The following is a 14,646-nucleotide window of genomic DNA, read 5'->3' on the forward strand; positions in this document are numbered from 1 at the left end:
TCAGCAAGTTGAGACAGTCTAAAACTATATTTGTTATCATTATTTATGATATTCTTATTATGTTTTCCTTGGATTTGTTTTACGTTCCTGGTGACATACGCTCTAACCATAAGGTCTTATAAAAGACAGCTACTGTGACAACCCCTATATTTTTGTGACGATCTTCTTTTGAAACTGCAAATGAGTGTTTTCACTATTGCCTTCTTGTTGTTTTAAAATTGGATATCATGAGCAAGGATCAGACTGTGAAGCTGCACCCTTATTGGCTAACAACTTGTTATAGACAACTCCATACCCTGTAAAATCCTCCTTTTTGAAACATGGAATGACCAAAGTTTAAAAAAATGTAGTCAATGTTATATTCCGTGCAACCTGAAATGAGTGACTAGCTAGCTTTGAAGCAGTGGAACATTTTTCATAGACTTCTCTAGGACTGGAAAGGGGTTTTTTTGCAACCACAGGTATCACTCGTTGGTGGCCATTTAAAAAGAATGCATATTTAAAGCATGATGGCTTCACTTTTTGGACCTGGAAACTACATCCATTTTTTATACTGTCTATGGCTATATCAGACTACAATAAAGTTCTAGCTGTGCACAAAAACAGCAAAGCAATGCAGCCAAGAACAGCCAGACCTTCAATATTGCCTATCTTTTTCATCTTGATTTCACTATCTGCAGGCTTTCATCCGGGTCATCCAGAAAGTTAAAAACAGGTCGAAACATGTTGGTCAAGTAATAAAACTGTCCTTTATGTGTTGGAACTTCAGTTCTTTGGATTAAAATTAACAGGAATTCTTTGCCTTTGCAAATAAAGACATAGAGGCAATCTGCTAGATGTTGCAAGATGAAAGATACTCCAGGTTCCAATTCACAAAAATAGCCTCATGGTAAACATTACAATATTAGAAAGAAAACCCCAAGAGTCAGACAATGAACAGATTTTGGCAATGGTGGGGAGGATAAACTCCCTTTAACAGGAAGTGACCAGGTTGCAGAACCAAGCTCACAGAGGGCATAGCCATCTATTGTACCAAATACCTGTTTGGGCTATGGGGAAAGAGACAATAAAGAAAAAGGCCCACAGACAGTACAAGTGTCCTTTTGTCTGAAACACTATGCACCCAAGGTCCGCTGCTGCTACATCATCAGCTCTTTCTCACAGGCCCATGACGGTGGACAGTTTGGTAGTTGTACACGAACAGCTACACTGTATTATTCGTACAAATCTAATGACAGCATCCACGCACTTTTTATGCTGATGTCTCCTGACTCAGATGTTAATACTAACTCTGTTCAGTGTGAAAACTGAAATGTATTTTTTCTTAAATGTATGTTTTCTTAAGATTTTCAAAGCACGCCGAAACCCCTAAGAAAGGATTCTAGTTTTTCTTTTTTTTTCTCCTTTTTTACTTTAAGTCATGTTATTTTATGAAACTCAATATTAATGCCCAGTAAAAAATGAATTTCCAGTAAACCCGCAATATTGTATGAGAGGCATTAATACTATAGCTGAAGTTTTTATACTTACTGAGTTAAGACTGAGTTAAGACTGAGAAGTAAAGGTGCTTCAAGGTATGGCAGCAATAATTACTTGGCTTTTGAAACCTTCACCAGGCTGTAGTTTTAAATAAAAATGCTCCTATCCCACCATCCTAATGCAATGAAGAAAAGCATCCTGTTCAAGTCAGTCGAGATGCTGTAGATCTTTGCTGCTTCGCGGTTAAAATCAAATTAAGGTGACAGCTGCGGTCACTGGCAGAATTATCCGCCCACAGGAAGTGATGAATCAAATTAAGCAGTGAAATACGAAACCGACTGTTTAACACCTCCTATGGATTGCTTTGCTGGAGAAGCTCTGTAGTGAAAAGCCACAAAAAGATTTATGCAAGAAAGAACCTAAGGCTCTACTCACTGAGCAGGATGATGACACAAAGCAAAATGGCCACCAGGGCGCCGGTGCTGAGCCCCGCCCTCGCTGTGAGCGCCTCTGCGTTGCACGCCTTCATGTTGCCTTCGCGGTCGCAGGTGCAGACTCTGATGGTCAGTGTGTTGGTGCTGCTTTGCATTGGGAACTCCCCGTCAGAAATGACCACCGGCACATGGTGGACGCTCTTTTGCAGGGTGCTGTAGCTGTTTCTCCTTGTGAGGATTGACGCTGTGTTGTCTGATGAGGGAAAATCTGGTTATTTACTGTAAAACGCCAACCAATCAATCACAAATACAGCACATTAACAACAGGTGATGAATTTAGAGCACACAGAGTGTCTTACCTTTGTTGTCGCGGACAGAGAAGTTTGCCTTTCCAGCAGCTTCCTGAGCAAGATTGAAGAAGAACCGGTGTCCTCCGAGCGGGGCATCGGGATCTGTGGCGCTCACGGTTCGTATCACCTGAAGTGAGAAGCACACAGGTGAGTGACATGGCAGCCCAACTCCAGCCGTGAGCATTTAACCACACGTAAACTGCTGTTTGTGCGGGTGCTAGTGTTTGAGCTAGCTAATGGGTTGGCAGAGCTATAAAGAGGAAGTGGAAGCTGAGCAAGAACACAGCTGTTAAATTTCAAACAAAGAATAAAACAACCAACAAATCTAATTCATACATGTTTTTGTGATGCTGTCTCTCTAGCTGTAATGCGTCTAATTAAAGATAACTCCACTGCATGCTCGTTAGCATCTGGTAGTTGCATGTTAACATCAGCTGCTGTGATGAATAACCGAGCTGTTTATTAAGATTAAAGGGATGGTTTGTTCTTTGGGGAATTCGTAAAGACAAATAGTTAAGGGCGCGCAAACAAGGAATAAACCTCCAGAGGTTTTCTGATGGTAAACGTGTGCAAGGATATCATCAGCAAAGTGTCACATTGAATTAAGCTACCTAGCAGGATACAAAGTAGTTTAAAGCGGCCTCATCTGTATCTGATGCAACATGAAGGCACCAGGCTGATTCTGCATAAATGATCATTTTGTTCCCCTTGAAACACAGTATGAGTTTAATATAGTGATGCTGTATTTACTTAATGGGACAGTTCACCTCAAATTCAAAAATAGGTGTTTATCCTCTGGCTTAGAGTGGTTTGTATTCAAGTAGATCATTTTGCTGTAAATTGCTCAGTTTTGGAGAGATGAATTGTGAGGATCTCCGCCTTGCCTGCCTTGTCCTATCCTAAGTAATAACTGTGTTCTTTCTAGTGAACGACACCTGAAAATATAATTACTATGCACAAGAAAGAGTGGCTCTACACTCATGAAGATATATTTTTTTAAAAGCTAAGCTAAGTACAGAGAATTAAGGGGGCAAGCAGCAGTGCTGATTAAGCTCTGACTGGTCTTGCTGGTCTGGAGCATTCAGGTGTGCGATGACTGGGACAATCTTCTTTGGAGAGGTGAGACCAAAGTGGGGAAAAAAGAGATGTTCAGAGTTATTGAGGGGTGAAGATTTGGGCTTGGTTTGCAGCTGGGCACCTTACAATCATTGAGTCGACCGTGGATTTCTCTGTATACCAAAGTATTCTAGAGTCAGATATGAAACTGGCTCATGTAACAGGACCGTGATCACAGGAAATCCACAACAGAACGGATGGAAAAAAACGAAGCAAAGTAAAAACAAGAATCAAGTTGCTGCAATGACCCAAAACCCTGATTGCAATGCTGTGGAGAGTTGTGCATAAATGAACGCCTGCAAACCTCATAACAACTGTATGGGGGGGTGACGGCTCCTTTGATTGGCAGGTGTCTCAACACAGTCAGCTGTAGCCCAGCAGAAGCTCCTAGGCTTCTTCATATTCTTTCGGCTGCTCCCTTTAGGGGTTGTCAAGGCGACTCATCTACCTCCATCTCACCCTGTCCTTAGCATACACAGCAGCACAGTTTCCCCAGGCACCCTGCTGGTGAACAGCACCGGTGGCAGTCGTCGTTAAGCCAGGTGTCGGCCAATCATGTGGAAATCTTATTGATGATCCACATTTGATTTGGCAAAGATTTTACACCAGATTCCCCTCCTGATGCTACCCTCCCCGTTTATCTGGGTTTAGGACTGGCACTAGGAGACGTGCTGTGACAAGAAATGTAACAGCCACATCACTCATGCTTAAAAGAAACTATAAGGCACACAAAAAACCCCAAACACTGACATCCTCTGATTAGGCACGTTACAAAATCAGTTGTTTTTTCATATGCTGGCTCTAATTTGACAGTCGGTCTAAAAAACATTGAGGAGCCCTGATGAAGAAGGACAAATCGCACAATACTACAGGGCCAGAGGAAAAACATCTACATTATCACAGGCTAACGCTGTGAATAGACTTTTTATCTGTGAAGCTACAAAGAAGTCTTGCAAACAGCAGCTTGGACAACATTTTGTTAGTAAAACAGCATTATTCGGACTTTACTAGCAATCCTAAAACTGAAGACTCACTGTCCACATTTATCTCTGAGGTATCACAGACTTGGGATTTTCAACCCTAGAAGAGCTGCAAATCCGATCCCAGCTGTGGGAGTCTTACATTAAAAGGTCTACAATGCAGCTCTGTCTTTTCAGAACCTCTAGACATCTCTTTTCACTGTGGATCTGTTCTCGACTTCTTTAATCTGTTTTGAGGAAGAAAACTGCTCTTTATCAACCTGAGATGTGATGTCCCCAGAAGCGGTCCCACTATCTAGTAGCTTAAAACACACGTGACAGATTTATAAATTCTCTCTGAGGCCCACTAATTACATGCTGGGCTGGGAGCGGGTGCATAATCCTAAACGGGGAAGTCGAGATGAAACCATGACTACGGCTTTGTGTTGGGTAATAACCAACCTGATTAGCCTTAGCGTTCTCACACACAAACGTCTCATAATTGGTGGCGAACGTTGGAGCGTTGTCGTTGACGTCCAGGACTCTGACGTATACAGGCACCCGGCTGATCTGTCGCGGGTTGGCTGGGAAACACAAAGGTAGACACAGTGAATTTACATGAGTAATTATTAAATTTCATTAACAGCAGCTCTGCTTTAGTTTCCAAGCAAACTGATTACAGTATTGTGCATATAAATAAATAAAAGCTGGTTAAAAACACTTATCTGAAAAACAACAAATCAGATGCTCCGAGTTTTGCTGATTTCTTTGTTTCCACAGTTATATTTATGCGCAGACTCTGCACAAAGTTCTAGTTTTCACTGACAAAATAAATGAAAGTAATAATAAGGTAAAATAAGGTCTTTGGATGTGGAAATTATTAGGATCTTTTTTTTTAAGACAACTGGCAAAGATGAAGGGAAATTGCAGTTTGTGGCAGCATTGAACTAACAGCAGCAGATTAGAAAACAAAGACGCTTGCTGATTTTTATATTTAAAATTAGTGGGAAAACCGATAAATGGGCACCCATGCTATTTTTAGAGAATGTAAACTATGGGCTGGGGAAACAAACAGCAGCTACCAGCCAATACTTGGGTCCCAAAAATCCAATTTGGCTGACAGAATTGGAGTAAGTACGTGAACCGAAATGTCTCTTTCTGCTCCGGCTGCTGCACTTACTGAACTCGGTGGCGATGACGGTGATGTTGTGCCAAGCGTTTTCCTCTCTGTCCAGCTCCCTGAGGATGAACACTGACCCGTTGCCTGCATGGATGTTGAACACTCTGTCCATGTCTGTGCGCCGATCAATAGTGTACCTGCACAAAAAACACAGACAACGATTGGCGTGTAAACTTGTGCACTCATGCTGAGTGGAAATGTGTTGTTTTCCCAGGGCGACAGACACAGGGTACAGTCACATTCACAGAGCGTCTCAGGTGTGTCTTGGTCGAATTGACATTCTGTGTGGTGGAGACAGTGAAGAAGAAAAGGCCAACTTTGCTGAAAGGAACAAAATTATCTTTATATATATATATATTTATATGCACAAATAAGAAAAAATATGAGTTAATTTGAATTTACCAAGATTTTCTCTATTCATTTGTATGGTATCTGAAAAAAAGCATCAAAAAGCAAGACTCATACTGATTTAATTTTGGCTGCTCTCTGGATCACTTCCAGGACTGCATCTACCTTTAAAATCACTTCCTGAAAGTCTTGACCATCTGCAAATTAGGCTAAATGTCCTCCACTGTATCAGGACAGTGAGTCTTTTACTTTATCCTCTTCCACAAAAAGAAAATTAAAGTTGTAGTGATCCAAATCTGGGAAATGCCGAGTGAAGACTGTGTTGGTGAGGCCAAAGAAAATGGGCACACACAGTAGCACAGCATAAGCTACATTTAGATTCTTCTTCTACAGACACACCGGGGCCAGAGTAGCTTAGTTAGTCTGACCCTGGAGAACAAATCCGTGGTATAAAAACGAGGGACGGTCATGACTGTTGAATATTTTAATAGCACTTAAGTCATTAAAAAGAAAAAAATACAGCATGTCTTTTTTTGCCATAAAATATACACCGCCCGGCTAAAAAAGATTCACCAGTTGGTGACGGTGTAAGTAATAGCTTTCCATTGAGGTCAGCTGAATATACTGAATGACCATGTTTTGCTATCAATAGATGTTTTTTTCTTTCCCGATGGCACCAGGACATTCCGAGATGACAATACCAGGAATCACTGGGTTCAAACTGTGAAAGAGCAGCGCAGTCATTTCCAGCACAATCTTTGGAATGTGCCACAGTACGCAGGCAGATCAGGGCCAAAAATTATTAGAAATCTGACTGGAAATAAATGTTGTGACATTGCGTAAGCTTATTGAAACAATGCCATGGTGAACGGTGCCATCATCAAAGCTAAAGGCGGTCCATGAAAATATTAAAGTGTATTTTTTTTTTTTTTACTTTTTTAAGGGGAGGGGGTGATGCTGTGTAGACGGCAAATCTCCGTTAGCGAGTTAGCGTGGATCGCCCCGTGTGTGGGGCTGCACGGCGCTAACGAGTTAACTAGCTAACGCGTGGACGCCATGCAGCCCCACGCACGAGGTGATCCACGCTAAGTTGCTAACAGAGATTTGCCGCGTTAATGCGGTTATGGCGTTAACGTCATTTTAACAAAATTAATGCTGACAGCACCAATATAAAATGAGCTACTTCCAGCAAAAAATGGTAGTGGGCAACTATCAGGTAATGGGGCCAGTAAAGTAAAAGAGTAGCAAGCAGCCATCCAAAAAGACTCTTTCTGAAAACTCTTTGAAAAATAAACTACAACAAGCGTTTTGCACTGGCAGGTGATCTTCAGACAATGAATGAATCTAGTTCTCAGTGAGTATCCAATAGTATTTCTGCACAAAATGTTAATCACTATTACAATCCTGTAAATGTCAGAGACAACAAAAAGCTGCCGGTCATCTCGTGATGAGATGAACCATCTTTGTTGGATCAGTTTGGCACACATGCTGTCTCTGGTATCACAAATATGCACGTGCAAGAAGTCACAAAGGGAGTGACCTACAAATAGTAGTCACACTAGAAGCAGGCCAGACGTGCACAAAAAGGAAACTTGAAGGGAAGGTGGCCCACGTTTACATCGGGTATGTTTTTATTGTTATTAGGCCTAGAGCTGTCTGACTACACCTTGACACATCTGCTGCAACTAAAACACCACAGAGGAGCAAGCAGCGGGTGTAATTGAGCTGTATTCACAGAGAAATCAGTGGGAGACGTGGAGCCTGAGAAAAACCTGAGCACATACTGTAAAAGTAAACCCATGTGCTGGACCAGATACATCCAGCAGGAGTTTAATAAAATGATCTATTTTTGGTTATTTGGGGGGAACTGAACCTGTGACATATAATAATAAACTGTCTTGTCTGGCACTAGCAGTCTTGAATAGTCTGCCCTGTGTTGATACACACATTAGAGCCAACAGGTTATCCAGTTGTGTTGTTTTTCTCTGCCTCCCAGACTACTCTGTGATGCATCAGTGTGATTAATGGAGTAGCAGGCATCAGGAGGGCCAGCGTAAGAGGAAGGAGACCCCCGAGGGGAGACTATGAACCACGGCTCTCAATGCATCGCCGCATCCCTCTCCTCCCTCCACCGATCTTCCCCCTCCCCACGGGTGTCACCCCTACCTCCTCGGCCCCTCCCTGCTGCTGCTGCTGCTGCTCCTGCTTCCCCCGCACAAACATTTTGGTGTCTTTATCTAAACACTCCCACCTATTTTTCTACCACCTCGCAGGCGCGACAGTAACTCTAACCTTCTTAGATGTGCGTCAGCCGTGGGCTTTACTAATTGCTTTTCTAATATTCCCAATAATTCAGCTGCCTGGGTCTAACCCTTCCCTTGATTAATGGTGCAGAGATAACGGCGCTCCTCGTCCTGACCGGACAACCAAAGTGCTGCTCTCAGCAGGCACACAGCTGGCTGGTTGGAAGGCCAGGCAGAAGGACGAGGAGGGTTACAGAAATGTTAGTGATCAGGGGGTTGGGACGTACATTATTGCTTCTTTCCTCCCTTCTGAAGTGACCAACCGACTTGACACAGTGTTTTGAGAATGTTTCCTCAACACGAGGGCTTGTTCGGTTAAAAATCTGTATCAAAATGATCTTTGTTTCAAAATCATTTCAATTGTTATATTTTGGAGAGGTTAGCTATCCTTAGTGTCAAGCACCAGCTCGGCTACATGTCCATGCAAAGCAGTGCTAACGACACTATGAAAAATAGTAACTGAAATGCTGTTATATGGCACCTAAAAGACTAAAAAAAAATGACTCACTCTTTAACCATATTTAGCCCAGATGAACATCAGGGTTCACATTCACATTTAGATGTTCAAATAGCCACTTTTCACAGCACTCGATGGTCTTTGAGGGCTTCTCATCCAAGCTGGCCAATATAGACGGCTAATAAAAAAGTGTTCGAAAGCTCCACAATGGCAAATCTGAACCCCGGTTAAATGAAATGTTCTCTAATAACCTTGAATATTGTTCATGCTTTAAAGGTCTGAACATCACTAAAGAGATCCCATCACAGTGGGATGGACAGCCACCAGCTACATACATACTGGCTCTATAGCAGTTCTTCAATAATAAAGCAGAATAGAAATGCTCCATATAAACACCCACATCAGATTAAACACACTGGCTTCAGAGGAGTGAAATAAACATTTTCATGAGCCCATCTCTATTATGTTTATTGCACGTCCTCTATCTTAACATACACTCACTGGCCATTTTACTATTATACACCTTGTTAGTACTAAGTTGGATCGCCTTTTGCCTTCAGAGCTGCCTTAATTCTGAAAATATTCCTTAGGAATTTTGGTCATATTGACATGACAGCCTCATATCATGCTGCAGATTTCATCCATGTTTTCCATCCATTCCATTAGATCCCAAAGATGCTGTATTGGACTGGCTTGGTGAGCTTTGGTGACTGTTGAGCCCATTGAGTACAGTGAACTCAACAATACTCAGGTAGGCTGCACTGTTTAAACAATGCTCAGCTGGTTCTAAGAGGTCCAAAGTGTGCAAGAAAATATCTCCCGCAAGCATGGATCCACACAATCATGTTGTTTACGCTAAATTCTGACCCTATAGAAATGTCAAGAATCAAGAAATCAATATTAAAATTTCCTATGGCCCAATTTTAGTGAGCCCCTGCAAACTGTAGCCTCAGTTTCCTGTTCTTAGCTGACAGTCGTGGCACCCAGTGTTGTCTTCTGCTGCTGCAGCACACCTGCTACCAGGTTCAATGTGTTTTGCATTCAGAAATGCTCTGCTATCTTTGGTTATAATGGTGATTATTTTTACTTTTCTATAAACTTGAAGCAGTTTGACCTGATCCTCTGACTTCTGGTATCAACAATGCATTTTCTCCCAGTGGACTGCTGCTCACTGGATATGTTCCCTTTTTTGGACCATTCTCTGTAAACCCTAGAGATGCTCGAGTAGGAAAATCTCAGTAGATCAGCATTCTCTGACACATTCAGACCAGCCTGTCTGGCACCAACAACCATGCCACATTCAAAGTCACTTAAGTCACCTTTCTTCTCCATTCTGGTGCTCAGCTTTAACTTCAGCAGGTCATCTTGACCATGTCTATATGCCTAAATGAGTTTCTGCCAGATGAGTAGTCAAGTATACCCCCCCAAAAATGGCTGATGAGTGTATATGTAAGTACACTGCTCCAGAAATGTCAGTGTCCAAGCAGAACTCTCCTTCTGTAGAGAATCTGGTTTTTAATAAAAGCTCTTAACACGGACAGTACAGCACTGAAAACACGATAGCTCTCCACATTCACAGAGCCAGTGACACGCTTGCCAAGGAGGCATTCAGTGAGGGAAATGCATGACATGTTCATCACATCTTATTCGTATTTGTTCAGGCCAAAGTGTTCTGCTTAAAAGCATGTAAGCTGCAGACTGCAGTAAATCAAATCTCATGTAAAGAGCTGACCTGAAATCTCCAATCAGAAGGAAAAATGTAGGATGAAACATGCCGTGTGTTTGCATACTACATACTGCACTTATGGATTACTTAAGGATTTGCGTATGCATCCCTGCCACACACGTGCACGTGTCCGCAAGTCGCAGCGAGCTAATAAAGATAACCGTCTCAGTGACTTCCTCATGCCAGGCAGCCCCCGGGCTTCCCAACCCTCCTCCCTCCTCCTCCTCCTCCTCTGTACGGCTTTAAATGCCACAGGGTAGCTACCTCCTTGATGATGGGCGATAAAAGAGAATGATATCATATTTGACACCTGCAATAAAGTGGTGGAACTTCAACCTTGAGAGCCAACTCCCTTAGTGCATCATAAAAATGAAAAAGTCTGAAGCGGAGTCGAGGCGCAGCCTCACACCCCACTGCCATTATTCCCATTTAATACAACGCTCGCATAATTTTGTATCTCCATGAGCTAAGTTGTGTAAGCGAACTTTTGGCACTTTTCATTATTTCGCTGCATTTTGTATGTGTAGCAGAACAAAGTGTCTCCCTGCGCAGGCCTCATTATTTTAACGCTGTTTATGTTAATGGTGAAGAAAACAAGAGCACAAAGATCCATTTACAACCTTCAGAACATTAAACAACATCTCACATTAAAGATGAATAATTCACTTAATGGGAGCTCCAAATATTGACTCGGTATAGAAATCGGTTAGTGAGATATTATATGCTTAACTCAAGGTTCACATGGTGGTTTTTACTTGAGTTTTGTCTTGTTTTCTTATTGTGTGAAGCTGCTTAAAGAGCGAAAAGCTCAGCCTTGAGTTTAGACTATGTTATCACAGCATGTGAGCCTCTGTAGTCAGATTTTTATAGTGGATTTTACACTGCATGTTGACAGTGACTGATGGTTTATAATGTAAGTGGGCGAGAACAGGTCAATATCACAGTAAATGTATGTTTATTCAAACCACAAATTGAAGCTGTGATCTAACCACTGGGGTATACAACTTTGTTAAATGAGTTGTGTTTATTGATTTTTCAAACAGTCTTAAAGATAATTGGGACCTGAAAATCCAATCTAAGGGCAAAAGACTTCTTTTTTCTTGTTTTGCTAACATTTAGTCATTGTATATGAGATAAAACAGAATCCTTTGCACAGTAGACTGGATAAGCAGGTAATAACTTCAATGACCCTTCAAATTTTTACTTCTTTCAGCAGCAATTATGCTCATTTAGAGCCCACGCATGCTGTAGTTTCAGTTTTCTGGATGCATTAACTTTGATTCATGTTTGCACAAACAGAAATTAAATTTTATGCACTTCATTTATTAACTTATTCATTTCACTTCAGGTTTATTTATATAACACCAAATCACAATAGTTCTCCTCAAGGTGCTTTACACTGTAAGGTAAAGACTCTACAGTATTCTGGTGAAAACCCCAAGAATCAGTTAAAGTGGGGAGGAAAAACTCCCTTGTAACAGGAAGAAACTTGGCTCAGGGAAGGCTTTTTGACACATTTTCAATCATTTAGCGTTGTTAAAATAAAAGACTTTGATCACATCTCCTAAAATGACATACAAATCCATATAAAATATTAGCACATTTCGATATGACATCTGCTCTATCGAGAGCTAGGGAGAGCTGGGTGGCTTGCTGGTTATCCAAAAATTGTTTTTAACTTTTCCCTAATGTTCTTCTTGTTTATTAATTAAATTATTTAGATGGGTTAGTTATTGTACCCTTTTTGTTTAGTTGTATATTTTAAAATATGTTTTGCCTTTACAATCTGTAATTAAATCATCTAAATTACTTGTAAAGCCAATACAATCCCCAAAACCGAATCTTAAAAGCTAATTTTGTCAGTTCTACAACTCCCAGTAGTTGTACTGTTAACTAAGACTGATGAGTGGTCCTCAACTTGCTCAGATGTTACTGAAACCTCCAGCAAAAGCAATTAAGTGGTGCTTGAATGAGCTATCATGCTCAGCCTTTTTATTGGCTTTTGAATAGAAATCAATAGCTGCCTTGAAGTGCGTTCGGAAAGATCAAACAGCAGCAAATTTTGAAAAAGAGCTAAGCTGTGAAATAAGAAAAAAAAACTGGAGATGCAGCTTGGTTCATTTACCTGACGAGGCTGTTTTTGTCATCCGGATCAGACGCGCTGACGGAGCCGATGGCGGTGTTCTTGGGCGCGTCTTCTTTCACCTCCATTACGTAGCTGGCGCGCTCAAACACGGGCGGCTCATCCACGTCCTCAACGATGATCTTGATGGTGGCCTCGTCCCTGAAGGGGCCCTTCGAGTAGAAGCGGGGGTTGATGTGGACGTTTTCCACCTGGACACGCAGACTGTACTGCCGCTTCCTTTCATAGTCCAAAGGCTGCAAAACAGAGACAGAAGAGGCATGAAGAAGAAGAAGCACCAATTCCACTAATTACAGCTTAAAGTGCTAATATTTACTTTACATTTGTGTGCATGAACAGGTTCTGTAATTTGTCACATTTTATTTTAGGTGAGACTACCAGCTTAATGAATAAAAAACAGCTTTTCCAGAGTATCTAATAAGGGCATGTAAAGGGTCTTAGTGTCACATTCAAGGACACTAACAAGATTGTTGATAGACAAACACGGGCTACTGCACACATCACAACCGTGCTCTCGTGGACGTCTGCCTAAGCGCTGCTGAATAATATGACTGATGTGGCATTTCGGTGGAAAACAAACATGACAACAACACGGTCTGGCTAATGACAGGATTCATGTTTTAAGACTGGAAATCTGATTACAGTCTGCCTTATAACACAAACAAGAACAAAGTTTTTTGGAGTTTTTTTTATTATCAACTTCTTACATGTTTGCGCTTTGCTTTTCAGTTTGATTTCCTGATGCTCGGCACAGCGCGGCTCTATGAAACAATCAATCACAGCTGTGCACAGATCTTTGCTGGGTGACATCTGTTCATTTTGATGCTGTTTCTCAGATCAACATACCAGATTATCACAGTGATATTGAATGGTAGGAATTCGGTGAAAAAGAATTAAAATGCAGAGAAACATCTACGTTTCTAATGTATAGGTTTAAGATTAGGGTTAGGGTTAGTTTTAATATAGTATCATATAGTACGATCTTCTAGACTAATGTGGCACTGTTAATATTATTATGCTGTGTAAACTCTTTAAAAGCTGTTTTACAAGTTTCAAAGACAGGGATGCTGGATATTCTTGAGAGACTTGGAAGTTGTGCTTAGACTTGACAACCAAAGTTTCCCAAAGAATTTGATTTTATTTATGGTCGTAGTGGTCGTACTTCACCCCTACATTCTTAAATTAAATACGACATACTATAAATAACAGACGAATAAACGACTCGGTCTCCAGTGGGAGGACAGATGGTTCAATTCCACCTTCCTGAATGCACATCCTTGTCCTTGTTGGTTAGCTCAGTCACAACCATCTTAAAAGGACGTTCATTCCCTGTTACGAAAGATTTGCTCCTTCATAACAAGCCTAAGTGGGTTGATTTTTTCTTTAACTCATCCATGGCTATAGCATGGCTACACAGACTGTTGTCCTATGGTTCAGAGCATCCCAGGAATCTGTGCTTCAAGTTTGCCGAGTGAAATCGTATTTTATTTACATGGCAATATCTACTAATATATGTGCCCGGGCACTGCACCTGTACAGTTTATGAAAGTGAATGCTGTTTGGTAACCAAGCTAGCCCAGCGTTAGCCTGTAATCAGTGTTGGGGAGTAACGGAATACATGTACCGCCGTTACGTATTTAAAATACAAAATATGAGTAACTGTATTCCGTTACAGTTACCGTTTAAAAAGGTGGTATTTAGAATACAGTTACTTTGGTGAAATAAATGGATTACACGGCGGTACTTTCCTGTTTCATATTGTCGCGGGTCAGGATTGTTTGGGTTTGTTTGACAGCTACGTTCTGTTGTTCCAGGCGGCAGCGTTACGGTTGCCATGGTTACAGGGTGACGCTCTCTCTCTGCGTGTTTCCTGGGTGAGAGCGCGCCTTTTTGTTGTTGTTGTTGTTGTTGTGCTAAGCTAAAAGGCAGAATGCTACAGGTATAGCTCTAAAGAATGTAGCATCATGGGCAGTGTAGTCCGTGCTGCAGGGAGAATGGACTGCCATACTCGTTATGTGTCTGTGAGCGCGAGGAGGGAGAAAAAGGCGAGTGGAAAAGTACAAGTTGTCATGGAGCAAAAACGGGAGCTGGAAGCATGTAAATATAATAATAACCACTGCAGCCAAGAAGAGTGCCTGACGAGCCCAGTTG

At 41.5% G+C, this 14,646-nt stretch overlaps 1 protein-coding gene across 1 annotated transcript in view; it reads right to left on the reverse strand.

The window, feature by feature from the left end:
* LOC134634103 (cadherin-6-like) overlaps positions 1 to 14,646 on the reverse strand; it is a 75,105-nt gene that overhangs the window by 4,779 nt on the left and 55,680 nt on the right. Inside the window, exons 7-11 of the mRNA XM_063483173.1 lie at positions 12,478 to 12,731; positions 5,519 to 5,655; positions 4,801 to 4,922; positions 2,273 to 2,390; positions 1,915 to 2,166 (exon numbers count right to left, since the gene is read on the reverse strand). Coding sequence (XP_063339243.1) covers positions 1,915 to 2,166; positions 2,273 to 2,390; positions 4,801 to 4,922; positions 5,519 to 5,655; positions 12,478 to 12,731 — 883 coding nt within the window. The remainder of the gene's footprint in view (positions 1 to 1,914; positions 2,167 to 2,272; positions 2,391 to 4,800; positions 4,923 to 5,518; positions 5,656 to 12,477; positions 12,732 to 14,646) is intronic.

Source organism: Pelmatolapia mariae, linkage group LG9 (genome assembly GCF_036321145.2).
Source record: "Pelmatolapia mariae isolate MD_Pm_ZW linkage group LG9, Pm_UMD_F_2, whole genome shotgun sequence".
Classification (NCBI taxonomy): Eukaryota; Metazoa; Chordata; class Actinopteri; order Cichliformes; family Cichlidae; genus Pelmatolapia; species Pelmatolapia mariae.